Below are 16,786 nucleotides of genomic sequence, written 5' to 3' on the forward strand. Positions count from 1 at the left end.
TGCACACAGGTAAACATATCTGGGATCTAGCAGCGTCGTCGGGCTCGCGCAAACAAACCCGGCGGATGTTTCACTTGGTCCGGGCAAGTAAAACGGCGTTACTGTCGAACCCTGAGAGGGCAGACTCATGGTCTCACATTCAGAAGCAATAGATATAATCGACGCTGTTGTGAAATTAAACCAAAGTTACTTTAATCTCAAATCGTCTGGCATCCCCCACTTCCTCCTTTCAACCTAAGTGCTTAAGAATCATAATCAGGAATGAGGCTTTTTCTTTCCAAAACTTAAAAAAAGAATCTTAATTAATAAACACAATCTGAAACAGGGGGGTCCAAAGGTAGTAGTCCTTGAGAGTCCTTTTTTCGGATATGTTTTTTTAAAAAAATCATAGAATCTTTTTCCATCTTCGTAAAGGTCCCAATCTGCATAGCTAGACAGTTTTTTTTTAAGTTAGGTGTTGTTGTTGTTGCTGCTGGGAGTTGTAGTTTTCACTTGGTGTTGTAGTTGGCAAAGCGCTGGTTGAGAGGGTTCTCCGGGGACTTCATCCACTCCTTCTTCAGCTGCTGCTTCAGCTGCGACAGCCGCATGTTGGGGTTCTCCTTTTTGAGGCGCGGCATGTTGACCTCCTCGAACGCCGTGAACGCCGCCTTCATCCTGCGCTCCGGGTGGCGGTCCATGTCCTCGCCCGCCGTGGTGCTGCGGGACGGAACCAGAGAAGAAGAGAAAAGACGCTCTTAGCAACGCTACAAGACTTCTCTCACTCTCAGGGTTGGGGGTCACAAAACATATAAATCCAATTCACCCCCCCCCCCAATCCCTGCCTCCTCTCACCTCTCAGGATAGCCCCAAAAGCCTGTCTTTCTGTGTCCTGTTGATGTTGTTGTACACCTGTTGTCTGTTACTTGTTCTTATTGTCACTTGTTTGCCTGTTTTAACCAGCTATGACTTTCGCTCTTTTATTATGTTTTATTATGTTTCTTCTTTATTATGTTCTCTATATGTAAAGCACGTTGTGACCCTTGGTCTGGGAAAGGTGCTGTACAAATACATTTTACTTACTTACTTACAACATTAGTAATGATCCCTATAACGCCCTGCTTCATGTTTATTCATTTTAAAAACATGGAAAAGATTGAGATTGAGCTGTGGCCTGGTTACATCTGAATACTATTCTGTGTTCTTCAAGCCCAGCCCGTTATTTTTCAGTCCAAGGCGTGTCTGTGACATCAGACCCAGTGTCTATGACATCAGACCCAGTGTCTGTGACATCAGAGCCAGTGTCTGTGACATCAGAACCAGTGTCTGTGACATCAGACCCAGTGTCTATGACATCAGAACCAGTGTCTATGACATCAGCAGTGTCTATGACATCAGAACCAGTGTCTGTGACATCAGAACCAGTGTCTGTGACATCAGAGCCAGTGTCTGTGACATCAGAACCAGTGTCTGTGACATCAGAGCCAGTGTCTGTGACATCAGACCCAGTGTCTGTGACATCAGAGCCAGTGTCTGTGACATCAGAGCCAGTGTCTGTGACATCAGAACCAGTGTCTGTGACATCAGAACCAGTGTCTGTGACATCAGAGCCAGTGTCTGTGACATCAGAACCAGTGTCTGTGACATCAGAGCCAGTGTCTGTGACATCAGACCCAGTGTCTGTGACATCAGAGCCAGTGTCTGTGACATCAGACCCAGTGTCTGTGACATCAGAGCCAGTGTCTATGACATCAGACCCAGTGTCTATGACATCATGATCCAGTACCTGAGCACGGAGATGGCGTCCTCTATGTTCCGGGCCTCCACGGCGCCCTCCTCCAGGACCATGCGGTTAACGTTCTCCTCCAGGGGCGTCTCCAGGTGCGTCTTCTCTGTGGTCGGGAACAGAAGACAGGGAGAAACTAGTTAGAACACAACAATCTGTCTGAGTTGGCATATCAGCCCAATAGAGCTCTCAGGTCTTTTCCTAGCATATCAGCCCAATAGAGCGCTCAGGTCTTCTGCTAGCATATCAGCCCAATAGAGCTCTCAGGTCTTCTGCTAGCATATCAGCCCAATAGAGCTCTCAGGTCTTTTCCTAGCATATCAGCCCAATAGAGCTCTCAGGTCTTCTGCTAGCATATCAGCCCAATAGAGCTCTCAGGTTTTCTGACGCTGGTTTTCTCTGTGTACCACATGTAGAAAAGAAGAGATTTGGTGAGGCTGCATTCTAATTTTATAGTAAGTAAGTAAGTAAAGCTTTATTTATATAGCGCCTTTCGTACATCCCTATTTTATGCACCCAGATAATGGAATGCACTGCCAGTTTACATTAGGGATGCAACCCGGGCACATATGTTCAAGTCAAGACGAAAAACCCATCTTTTTAATATTGCCTTTAAATGACTAAATCATTAAATTATGATTATATAATGATTGGAGCACTTTGAGCTGCAATGTTTGCAGGAAAAGCGCTACACAAATAAAAGTTATTATTATTATTATTAATAAACTAAACTAAAAACACTGGAACACTGAGATTGGAACACTGAGATTGGAACACTGAGATTGGAACACAGAGATCGGAACACAGAGATCGAAACACTGAGATTGAAACACTGAGATTGAAACACTGAGATTGAAACACAGAGATTGAAACAGAGATTGGAACACCGAGATTGGAACACAAAGATTGGAACACAGAGATTGGAACACAGAGATTGGAACACTGAGATTGAAACACAGAGATTGAAACACAGAGATTGGAACACAGAGATTGAAACACTGAGAGATTGGAACACAGAGAGATTGGAACACAGAGATTGGAACACAGAGAGATTGGAACACATAGAGATTGGAACACAGAGAGATTGGAACACAGAGAGATTGGAACACAGAGAGATTGGAACACAGTGAGGTTGGAACACAGGGAGATTGGAACACAGTGAGATTGGAACACAGAGAGATTGGAACACAGAGAGATTGGAACACAGAGAGATTGAAACACTGAGAGATTGGAACACAGAGAGATTGGAACACAGAGAGATTGGAACACAGAGAGATTGGAACACAGAGAGATTGGAACACAGGGAGATTGGAACACAGTGAGATTGGAACACAGTGAGGTTGGAACACAGGGAGATTGGAACACAGTGAGATTGGAACACAGAGAGATTGGAACACAGAGAGATTGGAACACATGGAGATTGGAACACAGAGAGATTGGAACACAGAGAGATTGGAACACAGGGAGATTGGAACACAGTGAGATTGGAACACAGAGAGATTGGAACACAGTGAGGTTGGAACACAGGGAGATTGGAACACAGAGAGATTGGAACACAGAGAGATTGGAACACAGTGAGGTTGGAACACAGTGAGATTGGAACACAGGGAGATTGGAACACAGAGAGATTGGAACACAGAGATATTGGAACACAGTGAGGTTGGAACACAGAGAGATTGGAACACAGAGAGATTGGAACACAGGGAGATTGGAACACAGAGAGATTGGAACACAGAGAGATTGGAACACAGTGAGGTTGGAACACAGTGAGATTGGAACACAGGGAGATTGGAACACAGAGAGATTGGAACACAGAGAGATTGGAACACAGTGAGGTTGGAACACAGGGAGATTGGAACACAGAGAGATTGGAACACAGAGAGATTGGAACACAGAGACATTGGAACACAGTGAGGTTGGAACACAGAGAGATTGGAACACAGTGAGATTGGAACACAGAGAGATTGGAACACAGTGAGGTTGGAACACAGGGAGATTGGAACACAGAGAGATTGGAACACAGAGAGATTGGAACACAGTGAGGTTGGAACACAGTGAGATTGGAACACAGGGAGATTGGAACACAGAGAGATTGGAACACAGAGAGATTGGAACACAGTGAGGTTGGAACACAGAGAGATTGGAACACAGAGAGATTGGAACACAGGGAGATTGGAACACAGAGAGATTGGAACACAGAGAGATTGGAACACAGTGAGGTTGGAACACAGTGAGATTGGAACACAGGGAGATTGGAACACAGAGAGATTGGAACACAGAGAGATTGGAACACAGTGAGGTTGGAACACAGGGAGATTGGAACACAGAGAGATTGGAACACAGAGAGATTGGAACACAGAGACATTGGAACACAGTGAGGTTGGAACACAGAGAGATTGGAACACAGTGAGATTGGAACACAGAGAGATTGGAACACAGAGAGATTGGAACACAGAGAGATTGGAACACAGAGAGATTGGAACACAGAGATTGGAACACAGAGAGATTGGAACACAGAGAGATTGGAACACAGAGAGATTGGAACACAGAGAGATTGGAACACAGAGAGATTGGAACACAGAGCGATTGGAACACAGAGAGATTGGAACACAGAGAGATTGGAACACAGTGAGATTGGAACACAGAGAGATTGGAACACGGAGAGATTGGAACACAGAGACATTGGAACACAGTGAGGTTGGAACACAGTGAGATTGGAACACAGAGAGATTGGAACACAGAGAGATTGGAACACAGAGAGATTGGAACACAGTGAGATTGGAACACAGGGAGATTGGAACACAGGGAGATTGGAACACAGAGAGATTGGAACACAGAGAGATTGGAACACAGAGAGATTGGAACACAGAGAGATTGGAACACAGTGAGGTTGGAACACAGAGAGGTTGGAACACAGAGAGATTGGAACACAGAGAGATTGGAACACAGAGAGATTGGAACACAGTGAGATTGGAACACAGAGAGATTGGAACACAGAGAGATTGGAACACAGAGAGATTGGAACACAGAGAGATTGGAACACAGAGAGATTGGAACACAGAGAGATTGGAACACAGAGAGATTGGAACACAGAGAGATTGGAACACAGTGAGGTTGGAACACAGGGAGATTGGAACACAGAGAGATTGGAACACAGAGAGATTGGAACACAGAGACATTGGAACACAGTGAGGTTGGAACACAGAGAGATTGGAACACAGTGAGATTGGAACACAGAGAGATTGGAACACAGAGACATTGGAACACAGTGAGGTTGGAACACAGAGAGATTGGAACACAGTGAGATTGGAACACAGAGAGATTGGAACACAGAGAGATTGGAACACAGAGAGATTGGAACACAGAGAGATTGGAACACAGGGAGATTGGAACACAGTGAGATTGGAACACAGAGAGATTGGAACACAGTGAGGTTGGAACACAGGGAGATTGGAACACTGAGAGGTTGGAACACAGAGAGATTGGAACACAGAGAGATTGGAACACAGGGAGATTGGAACACAGTGAGATTGGAACACAGAGAGATTGGAACACAGAGAGATTGGAACACAGAGAGATTGGAACACAGAGAGATTGGAACACAGAGAGATTGGAACACAGAGAGATTGGAACACAGACAGATTGGAACACAGAGAGATTGGAACACAGAGAGATTGGAACACAGAGAGATTGGAACACAGAGAGATTGGAACACAGAGTCGTTGCCTTTTGGTGTCTCCGGTCCCTCCAGCTGCCTCTGTTGCTCCAGCAGCAGCGTGTCCTCTATCTGCGCCCGGGTCAGCTTGCCCAGCCCCGCCGGCGCCTCCTTGGCCTTCCCCTTGGTGGCGGCCGCCTCCTCGTCCAGCAGACGCTGGTTCTCCTTCTTCCTCTCCAGGGCCTCAAGGCGCCGCTTCTCCTTGTCGTCCTGCAGGCAGACAGGGAATCCCAGGGGATGTTATTCTCAAGACAATTCAATTAAATTCAACTTTATTGGCCATGTGCAGTGCACTAGGAACATGATTTGGTATTCAACCATACTAAACAAGCCACAGTACATACAACAACAAGACGACAACACGACAATACTCAAGACAAAATATACAATACCAATATGAGTGGATATTATGAATAAATACAGTACAACTAAGTGCAAGAACATGTAAAGTGCAAGGTACAATGATCAGGAGTTATTGAGAAGGGCTGTGGCTTTGGGGAAAAAACTGTTCAAGTGTCCAGACACCCTAACCCTGACTGATGAAATATCACAACCTACCCACATTCCTATTGATTCTTTTAACTGAAATGTAACTGGTGGTATTTATATTAAACATAGACCTAACTATGGGGTGGCTGTGGCGCATGAGGTAGAGCCGCCGTCTAATGATCGCAAGGTCGGCAGATCGGCGGTTCAAGCCCCGGCTGGCCACATGTCGAAGTGTCCTTGAGCAAGACACTGAACCCCAAATTGCTCCCAGTGAGCGGGCTGGCCGGCGCCTTGCATGGCAGCTTGCCGCCATTGGTGTGTGAATGTGTGTGTGAATGGGTGAATGAGAGGCCGTTGTAAAGCGCTTTGGATAAAGGCGCTATATAAGTGCAGTCCATTAACCATAAACATAGACCTAACTAGACTGCACTCTACCATAATACAACAGAATTTACAGCTTCTGTAGACAGAGGAAAGAGGGAGACAGAAGAAGACAGAAGAAGACAGAAGAAGACAGAAGCGGTCCACCTTTCTCTGCTCCTTCTTCAGGACGTGCTTGTCGTTCTCCTGCCACGCCGCGTCCTCCAGCTCACGCTTCTTGCGGTCGTCCTCCACCGCCTTGGCCTCCGCCTTGCGGGCCTTGGCCGTGACCGCCTTGGAGTTCTCGCCCTGGAACTTCTTCGGCATTCCGAAGGCTGGCCGACTGTTCCGCAGCTGACAGACACACAGAATCAGAGTATGAGTCGTTTTACATTTACATTTTTGGCATTTAGCAGACGCCTTATTCCAAAGCGACTTACAATCAATACATTTGAATACTAAGCATGAGAATCAGCAATCCACCAGTCGTAGCAGGAAGAGTAATCCAGCTCAGGCCCGGGGCCACTGATAGAAGGAGAAACCTTCTCCTATCACCTTCTTCTAAACCTAGTTTTTTATTTGTATTTATTTTTTACACTGGAGAAACAGAGAAACAGTACAAGGGGGGCAATAGTTTTTAGGGACACAGTAGAGGGGAAAGCGGGTGTCTTTAGGAGACGCAGTGCTGAGGGGCAGAAGATGTCTCAGGAGGAGCAGTTAATGCAGTTAGTCATTTAATGACCACACAACCAAGGTCTGTGGAATTTGTTGTCGGTACAGATGGAAAAAAAACTCAATACAGCAACAGTGTCAAATACATCAAACATACACACACGTTACACATGACCATCACAATGGACAATGTACACACATAACCACAAGACAAAATCATAGACAATATTTAATTACAACTATAAAGTGCAGTACATCTGGCATGGTTAGTGCAGTGAGTCAGGTGTTGAGTCCTTATAGCAGAGGGGGGAAAAAAACTGTATGCCACTCTGAAACACACACATACAGTACAGGCCAAAAGTTTGGACACACCTTCTCATTCAATGTGTTTCCTTTATTTGCATGACTATTTACATTGTAGATTCTCACTGAAGACATGAAAACTATGAATGAACACATAGGAATTATGTACTTAACAAAAAAGTGTGAAATAACTCTAAATATGTCTTAGATTTTAGATTCCTCAAAGTAGCCACCCTTTGCTTTTTTGTTGTTAATAAAATAAAAGATGTTTGTTGTTAATAAAATATATAATAATAATATTATATATATATATAATAACATATTATTATTAACACATATTATATTTAATATATAATATATAAGACATATTTAGAGTTATTTCACACTTTATTGTTAAACACATACTTCCTATGTGTTCATTCATAGTTGTGATGCCTTCAGTGAGAATCTACAATGTAAATAGTCATGAAAATAAAGGAAACACATTGAATGAGAAGGTGTGTCCAAACTTTTGGCCTGTACTGTATATATATAATTTATTTTTTTCACTGTAAGTGAAAGTGTAAAAATACCACCTCAAAAGACGCCACTAGATGGCGACATTTTCCCAACATTGATGCATCAGCAGCACGAAAAAACACAAGAGTTGGCAACCCTACATCTATCTATCTATAATCTATCTATCTGCCCCACTTACCCAACTAAGAGTGAGTATCCTGGCTCTTCAATCATACATAGATGGCTATACAGTATTCTTTATACATTGGTCGGACATGGCCATCTGAGTATGGTATCCATCATCTGCTAGCTAACCCTACTAGCACCCTGAGACTGTCAACAACATGTTAACAGCCTTTAGAGCTCAGCTAGGCAACAGAAAGACGTAATGTATGTTATGGATGTAAGTCATGATAGATAAAGCCTTTAACTGTTCCTTTAGCTATCTAGGTGGGTATCCACACATCTTCTCCACACGTTACATCAGCTTCATAACGCTGCTTCCTCCTGCTAGGTGCTTAGCTTAGACAGCTAACACACACAACACAAATGACCAAACCCAGGGAACCTGTTTAGATTGAACAGAGTTTAACATCTCGCCGACTGGCATATATAAATATATATAAATGTTTGATAAAGTAAAGTAGGTCTCACCTGCTGTGCGATATGAGGTGATTATTATTATATTATTATTATCTGGAAGAGGCCAGCCCCCTCTCGTAACAGCGGCGCCCAACGATGACGTATTAGACGAAAACGACGAGTCCCAGTGACGTTTCAAGCATATGTGTAGCCTACATTTTGGTAAATTACATAAATAAATACAAATGTTTAATTAAAGCAAGGATAGTAATATCAGATGATCTATTAAAGAAAGAGGCGTTGGTAGAAACAAACATAAATTAAATATTTAGTCCATGAAACATTTCCTGACTTTTTCCACAAAAGTAAAGAATATATAATATAGACACTATGGAAGTGGGTCATCTTTACGTGTTTTCAGAACCTGCAAGACAAAACCCTCAAACATAAAACAACTTGTTGGAATCGTATTAATTGTATGGAAGCCTATTCCCGCCACACACACAAGATAATAATAATAATGGGAATGAGAATACGACGATTTTCGAGCTCATCCCAAAACTATCTGAGGAGGACCAAACAAACAAAAAAAGGCTTCCATACTGTTCCTGCACAACGAATAATATTCCTACAAGTTGTTTTATGTTTGAGGGTTTTGTCTTGTCGGTTCTGAAAACACGTCAAGATGACCCACTTCCACAGTGTCTATATACAGTATATATTCTTTACTTTTGTGGAAAAAGTCAGGAAATGTTTCATGGACTAAATATTTAATTTCGTTTGTTTCTACCAACGCGTCTTTCTAATAGATCATCTGATATTACTAGCCTTGCTTTAATTAAACTTGTTTATTTATTTATGTCATTTACCAAAATGTACACTGTCCCTTATCTCATGCTTGAGACGTCACTGGGACTCGACGTTTTCGTCTAATACGTCATCGCGTTGGGCGCCGCTGTTACGAGAGGGGGCTGGCCTCTTCCAGATAATAATACTCTCATAATAATAATCACCTCATATCGCACAGCAGGTGAGACCTACTTTACTCTCTCTAACATGATTACACAAAATTAGGCTACTTGACTACGGGAGTGCCTGGATGGGTGCACATTGTGTGCATGCACATCCATGGATGAAATAGATATAATTTTATTTTAATTTTAATTCCCCCCCCCCCCCTTTTTTTTCGTTTTTCATTTCTTGTTATTTTCATCCAAATATCCTTGTATCCTCACTATCCTCCTCATAACTAAAATCTGACAGACCTATTGAGTATTGACTGTGTTTTGTTGGTTCATAATGTGATTGCAAATGTCTAGTAGGAAACTGTTGTAGATATCAGATATCACCTGTTCTTAATGGCTGGTGATGGTGCTGCCTCTTTTGGGCGGCCAATTTCCTGATTCTAAGTTGAATGTCTAGTACTGTCCGAATGTGGACTTATCAGGAACGTCGAGGAGCAATTGTCCTCCTCATTTTATTTTTTATTTTTATTTTTTTGCTTGTTCTTTTTGTTGAGTTAGGGTTTTTCTGTTTTGGGGAATGCCTTCCTAGGGATCCAGGCTACCTTATCCTGATTGCTGAGGTGATTATGATTTATATGTTTACACTAACTAACCTATGACCAGTCTCAATCTAATTTCCATCAATGCTAGAGGTCTCAATATCCCACACAAAAGGACTACTGTCTTAGAATTTTTGCACAAGAAAAACATTGATTTCGCTATGGTTCAGGAATCACACCTTCTCCGCAAAGATGTTGGCCGGTTTGCAAATAAGTTCTATCACCCCATTGCTTTTTCTTCTTCACTTACCAAAACCAAAGGTGTGATTGTAGTCTGTAAGCGCAAACTAAAACTTGACATTATTGGCTCTTGGGCGGACAAGGAGGGACGGTTGGCAATTGCTAAGATACGGATAGATGGGCAGAATATTGCATTGATCTCGGCTTACGCCCCGAACAACTTTGACCCTGGTTTTTATGACCTTTTAACCAAAACCATCTTAGACCTGGCGGGCTTCCGCCTGGTCCTGGGGGCGGATTTCAATGCGGTTTGGGATAACAACATTGATAGAACAGGCGAAACTCAGAGCAGGGACCAACGTCTCGCCTCTGATGCTTTACGCCAGTGGGCAGCCCACACTGGCATGGCTGATATCTGGCGCCTGGTGAACCCTTCCATAAAAGATTATTCTTTTTTCTCTGGCAGACATAGATCCTTCTCAAGGATACATTTTCTATTCGCGTCTAAAGACTTATTCCAAAATGTTCAAAACGCTTTTTATATACCAGTTACATGGTCCGATCACAAAACCTATATGCTGTTCGGGTTTTCATAAGGGTTCAACCCGCCATTTTTGTGGGAGGCAGTGAATTTTGTGGGAGGCAGTGAAGGGCTTTATTAGAAGTAATACCACCCTATATGCATCAACCCCAAAAAAGGAACGTACAGCTAAACTAGAAGCGCTTGAAATGAAATATGCTGCTCTGGATGCGACTCTACAATGCTGCTATAGCGATGCTGCTGCTTTAGAAAAAGTATTAATTAAAAAAGAAATTAACTCCCTTTTAAGACGCCGCTCTGAATTTCTCATGCACAGGACAAGGCAGAATTACTACTTTCACTCTGCCAGACCCAGCCACCTGCTAGCTATGAGACTTCGAGCTAATGAACATTTTGCTGACATTTTCAGCGTTAAAGCCATAGATGGCACTGTTCTGACCGATCCCAAGAGTGTAAATGCAGCTTTTGTCTCTTTTTACAAGCAGCTGTACAGTTCAGAGATTGGCTTTGATAAAGCTGCATGTGAAAGCTTTCTGTCTAATGTCCATATGAAGCACATCACTGACAGTGAAACTGAAAGTTTAAATGCATCTATTACACAAGATGAATTGATGGAAGCAGCGTCAGATATGTGCAAGGGCAAATCGCCAGGTCCAGATGGCATTCCGCCAGAGTTCTACCTTACTTTTTGGTCCTTGCTTAGCCCTCTGCTCACAGAGATGATATTGCATTCAGTTAAAGAAGGCTCTTTCTCAAGAGATGTTAACACTGCTCTAATATCCTTGCTGCTTAAAAAAGACAAAGACCCAGCAGAATGTGCCAATTACAGGCCCTTGTCCCTCCTAAATGTGGATCTTAAACTTTACGCCAAGGTGCTGGCGCGGCGCCTTCAAGGTCACATGATGAAACTAGTCCATTGCGATCAGACGGGTTTTATTAAATCCAGATTAGCCTCAGATAATGTAAGAAGGCTCCTACATATCATAGATGGTGCCCAAAATGTACTTACTCCAGCTGCAGTCCTTTCGCTGGATGCAATGAAGGCCTTCGATCGCTTAGAATGGCCCTTTTTATGGGCAGTCCTAGGAGCAATGGGCTTCGGTACCCCTTTTATTGATATGATTAAGGTGTTATACACTAATCCATCAGCTATGGTAATCACAGGCAAGAACTGCTCCCCCCTCTTCCCTATATCTAGAGGCTCCAGGCAGGGCTGCCCATTGAGCCCACTGCTCTTTGTGCTCTCTCTTGAGCCGTTGGCGAACACCATCCGTCAGTCACCCATGCTATCTCCGATCTCTATCAATGGAACACATCATCACATCTCTTTATATGCCGATGATATATTACGGTAGTCTATACGGATAATGCCATACAATGCATCCCACAAATTCTATCTATTCTCGAGCAATACGGTAAACTATCTGGCCTCAAAATAAACTGGCAGAAATCTGCTCTGCTACCTTTGAATCAAGCGATAACCAATGCCCATGCCCCTCTATCCAGTCCAGTTGTCAATAATTTTACATACTTGGGGATAGAGATTTTCCCTTCAACTCTTACAATAGCTAAACACAACTATGGTAACACATTAGACAAAATCATACTTGATCTGAATAGATGGTCCTCACTGCCTAATTCACTTCGCAGCCGAGTTTCAATAGTTAAGATGAACATTTTACCCAGAGTAATTTTTTTTAGCTCAATGCTACCTCTCCCTCCACCAACTCAGTACTGGAGTAAGCTAAAAACGGCTGTAACAAAAATTATATGGCGAGGCAAACGACCGCGCATTAAGTTCTCTACAATGCAGCGAGACAGGACAGACGGCGGTCTCTCCCTTCCAAATTTTAAACACTATTACTGGGCCTTTACACTTAGACCTCTGCTAACTTGGATACAACCTGAGGCTTTGGTGTCATGGCGGGCCCTGGAGGAGAGTCTGGTGCGTCCTCACTCCCTCCAAGAGCTTCTGTACTCGAACATTCCCATCACTCACTGTCGCCGGAAATTTGGTCCCATAGTGTCCCAACTGATCTCGACATGGAGGGCAGTAGAGAAACTGAGTGGTTGCCCCTTTGCATGGAATCCTTGTTCTCCATTGTTTAATAATGCCAGACTGCTGATTGGTGGCCATCCTATTCAGTTCTCTCGATGGAAAGAGAAAGGTGTCCAAACACTGGGAGACATCTACGGAAATTAGGGTTTACTTACTTTTCAAGAGCTATGCATAAAATTTGGTTTGCCACGTTCTTCTTTTTTCTTTTATTTACAATTGAGAGCTGCTCTGAAAGCCAGTGGAGTCTCTCTGCAAACTCCTCATCCATTGCACGTCCTTTACAGCACTGATGGCTCTAGTGGCCTGGTTTCTAATCTCTATCGTTTTATTTCTAAACACGCTTACACACCCCTGGCTTTGGATACTATATGGAGGGCCGACATCCCAGAACTAGATTCAGCCTTTGATTGGGATAAGGTCTGGTCCAACATACTGTTAGCATCTAGAAATCCTGACCACCAGCAAATTCATTACAACTTCATACATAGAGTTTACCTGACACCCAAGAAACTTTGCTTAATGAAAATTAACACACACCCTACTTGCACCTTGTGCGCTAACAAGGCCTATGGCACCTACATGCACATGGTCTGGGAGTGTCCTCCAGTGGCTAGTTTCTGGGAGATGGTGGCCTCTAACCTCTCTGAGCTATTTGAGACTAATGTGCCTTACTCCCCCATTGCCCTTATCTTAAACAATCTATCCAATGTGGGCCTACCTCTGATCAAGAAGCGAGGCTTACTAGCCGGAATTACAGCAGCTAAAAAGTTAATTGCCACACATTGGAAGCCTCCCCATACACTTTCTCGGAGAGTCTGGGTCCTAACTTACCTAGACATAGTCTACTTAGAGCTATCAACAGCCCGGATGCACGGGGCAAAACAGTCAATACTGGAGATGTGGAACTCAATTTCCATGAGCCTCAAAAGCTTAGTATAACCACTTGATGTAGCGAATAGCCTGGATCCCGGGTGGGGGGGTGGGAGGTCGTCATTTTAATTTTGTTGTGGTTTATTTTTGGTTCTTGTTTTATTTTACTGTGCCGTGTTGTGTCGTTATTGTTTATAATGTACCTGTCTTGTTGTCGAGTTGTTTAAAAAAAAAAATTTGATCACAAAAAAAAGATAATAATAATAGCATGTAATTCATATGAGATAATAGGTCATAATTCTAACATAGTAAGTCATAATAATTGGAAGATAGTAATGTGTAAATCATAATAATGAGATAATACGTCAATTATGAGCAGGGAATGCTGCACAATATACCGGTACCAAAGCCATGACACTTATGATACCAACGTTACCTTACGTACCTTACTATCGTTTCATATGATACTACCGTAATTGTTGGTTGTGTGTGTGTGTGTGTGTGTGTGTGTGCGTGTGTGTGTGTGTGTGTGTGTGTGTGTGTGTGTGTGTGCGTGCTCATGTGCCTCCAACTTCTTATGTGTGTTAATTCAGAGGGCCCTCCATCTCTCTCCGTACTGTATCTTGGAACTGTTCACATTCACATTCAGGTGTTGGATTGTATTTTGTGGTTATTAATGTAACATGACAGTGTATCATTTATCAAACAAAGAATCTCCAAGGCTTTAAGGCTGAGTTTAATGTGTTTGTGCAGTCAATCTGTCTCTCCCAGTCAGTTCTACGTTTTTGGAGTTGGCGAGAACGGGCTTCCAACATGGGGAGTATGCCGACTACGTCACCGTGACGTCACACGGAGCATTATGGAGCCAGTTCGGGAAACACAGAGCAACGAAGTTGAGTTGTCTGGACATGAACCCAGTCATGCTTCCCCTAACGCGGGAGGCACGTACAGCAAACGACTGAAAGAGCTGGAAAACGCCGCGTACCAAACGACCTTAAACTCTGCACGAATGGAGTCAGAACCCGCCGGGGAGGGTGAACGTTCGAATGTAGAATCCTGGGAGGGTGAACGTTCGAATGTAGAATCCTGGGAGGGTGAACGTTCCAATGTAGAACCCGGGGAGGGCGAACGTTCCAACGGCTTGTCCTGCAACGAGTCCTCCGGCACCTTACCACAAACGCACGACCCCCCTGCACCGGAGATAGATGATGACGATCCAGAGGTCGGCGATGCAGATGATCAGGCTGAAGAAGAAGAAAGGACCCTTACAGACCACCTGAATAAACGTCTCCTGTCCTCGTTTCTGGACAAGCTGAACCAGAGGGACGTGGCTCTCCCGGGGGTCCAGCGGCTGGACTGCGCTGTGGCGGAGGGGGAGGATTCAAACAGGCTGGCGGATGAGTGGTGATGGAGAGAGAGAGAGAGAGGGTTTGTTATGGCAGGGCCAGGGGGCAGAGACACTGGGAAATAGAAATAGACCCATGTGGTTCAAGATGTTTGAATGTTTTGTTGGCGGTCTAGCTAAACAATGCGAGTAAACAAAGTTCGGTCCTTTTCGGTCTCTCTCATGGACTGCGAGATGGGTTGCACAACAATAACAATGTTCTGATGATCTCAGTGAGTGAAATAAGCCAAGCTCAACTACACAAGCTGCCCAGAACTTAACTTACTGCCTTCTTCATGTGGTGTACATGCTGATCAGACGTTATGGCTTTATTTAACTCGAGTACAAGTATTGCATGATTAATGCATGCTTAAATGGTAGCAATGCATTCAATGTTTAATTAAAAAACGTATTGAAAACATGAGACTTTGGTAACACCACGAGTAAAAAAAATAACCTCAAGGATGGTGGCAGGAATCACCTAATGAATCGTTTTGTTTTTTTTTTACAGTGGGCTGTAAGCCAGTAAGGTTGCCTTTGAAAACAATGATTCATGTATACATCCTAATGAACGTTATATTGGTAGATATATGTATGTATGTGGTAGTCACTTGGTGCGACAAATAGTGTGTTTGAACTGTTTTCTAAACTCATGAATACATGTGTATAATATTCTTTATTATGTCATATTTCTACCGATTCGGTATTGGGTATCCTGTCAATATGACCTTTGTCCATTGAAGGGTATTGGTGTTCACTAATTCATCAAAGCCATGGCACATAATGCACAAAATAAACAAGCTTAATGCCAAAATGAGTTGCTGTCTTAAGAGCCTGAATTTCAAAGAAATGTTCCTGAGACGAATTTGTAAAAAAATGGATTCCTATCTTCCTGTCTTCTCTCTATCTTTCTTCATCGACCCTGAAAGCATTACACAGTACACAAGGCAAGGCAACTGGTCTTTGGTTTCGCCTCCCTTCTGGTGTTCCAGGAGCATGCGGCAGTGTGACTGAAAGCTGCGGCACTGTGTTTTGTTTTCACTATTACACATCCTTACGGATCCGCTTTTCTCCATCCAGTCCTGTCACACACGAGTAAAGCAGGATAAGGAGAGGAGATGGGGTTAGTCTAGAGATGTACAGCCACACTGCAGGTTCAGTCTTGATGAACATCATCATCATCATCATCATCATCATCACCATCATCATCACCATCGTTGGGACTGCAGGTGTGTGCAGGAGATGAGCTGTGGTGTGAGAACACCGTGATGATGAAGTGCTTTGTAAAAGGTCCTTTCTTTGATCAATGAAGAGCTTGTGAAAATGTCGGGGATGCTTTCATTTCTATGTCTTTGTTTATTTGATTTGATTTGATTTGATCTTTATTTATCTCGAACATTTCAACCATAAAAACACACACATTTGTAATAACAAAAAATAACAAAAACTAAATTTAACAATAAAAAAAATACAAATAAAATACAAATAAAATAAGATATCAATTAAAATAAAATATATCTTCCTAGACATGGAAGTAAGTCAACAATGGTTTTGTTCGAGAAGGGACAGAAAGAAGCAAAGCTTATCTGGTCCTGCCCCTTCCTTACAATATCATATTATTATGCAATAAATTATCTATCAATATCAAAAATAATATACCTATCCACTATAGCAAAAGATAACTAAATTTGCCTATTTGTTTATTATGCACTAGACTTGAAAATGACCCTCCGAAAAATCTGCTATTCAACTATGTGACTACTACCTCAGACAATTTTTGACCTAAAATATGTTATTGAATGTTGTA

The 16,786-nt window shown here is 42.9% G+C and overlaps 1 protein-coding gene across 1 annotated transcript; it reads right to left on the reverse strand.

Annotated features, from left to right (window-relative positions):
* Positions 1 to 212: 212 nt before the first annotated feature.
* Positions 213 to 8,536, reverse strand: ccdc124 (coiled-coil domain containing 124). The gene is made up of 5 exons (XM_080542289.1): positions 8,454 to 8,536; positions 6,495 to 6,680; positions 5,489 to 5,687; positions 1,763 to 1,868; positions 213 to 696 (listed from the first exon to the last, which is right to left on the reverse strand). Exons 2-5 carry the CDS (start codon positions 6,651 to 6,653, stop codon positions 489 to 491), a joined length of 672 nt encoding a protein of 223 aa, XP_080398415.1. The 5' UTR covers positions 6,654 to 6,680; positions 8,454 to 8,536; the 3' UTR covers positions 213 to 488.
* Between the last annotated feature and the right edge of the window lie 8,250 nt (positions 8,537 to 16,786).

This window comes from Nansenia antarctica (assembly GCF_963989245.1).
Source record: "Nansenia antarctica genome assembly, chromosome: 1".
Lineage (NCBI taxonomy): Eukaryota > Metazoa > Chordata > Actinopteri > Argentiniformes > Microstomatidae > Nansenia > Nansenia antarctica.

What these genes read in the sequence shown, in the direction of transcription:
- ccdc124 (XM_080542289.1), bottom strand. Translation starts at nt 6,653, where the DNA reads ATGCCGAAGAAGTTCCAGGGCGAGAACTCCAAGGCGGTCACGGCCAAG. An exon ending in TGAAGAAGGAGCAGAGAAAG is followed by an intron (nt 5,688 to 6,494) that starts GTGGACCGCTTC and finishes GTCTGCCTGCAG; the next exon opens with GACGACAAGGAGAAGCGGCG. An exon ending in GACGCCATCTCCGTGCTCAG is followed by an intron (nt 697 to 1,762) that starts GTACTGGATCAT and finishes TCCGTCCCGCAG; the next exon opens with CACCACGGCGGGCGAGGACA.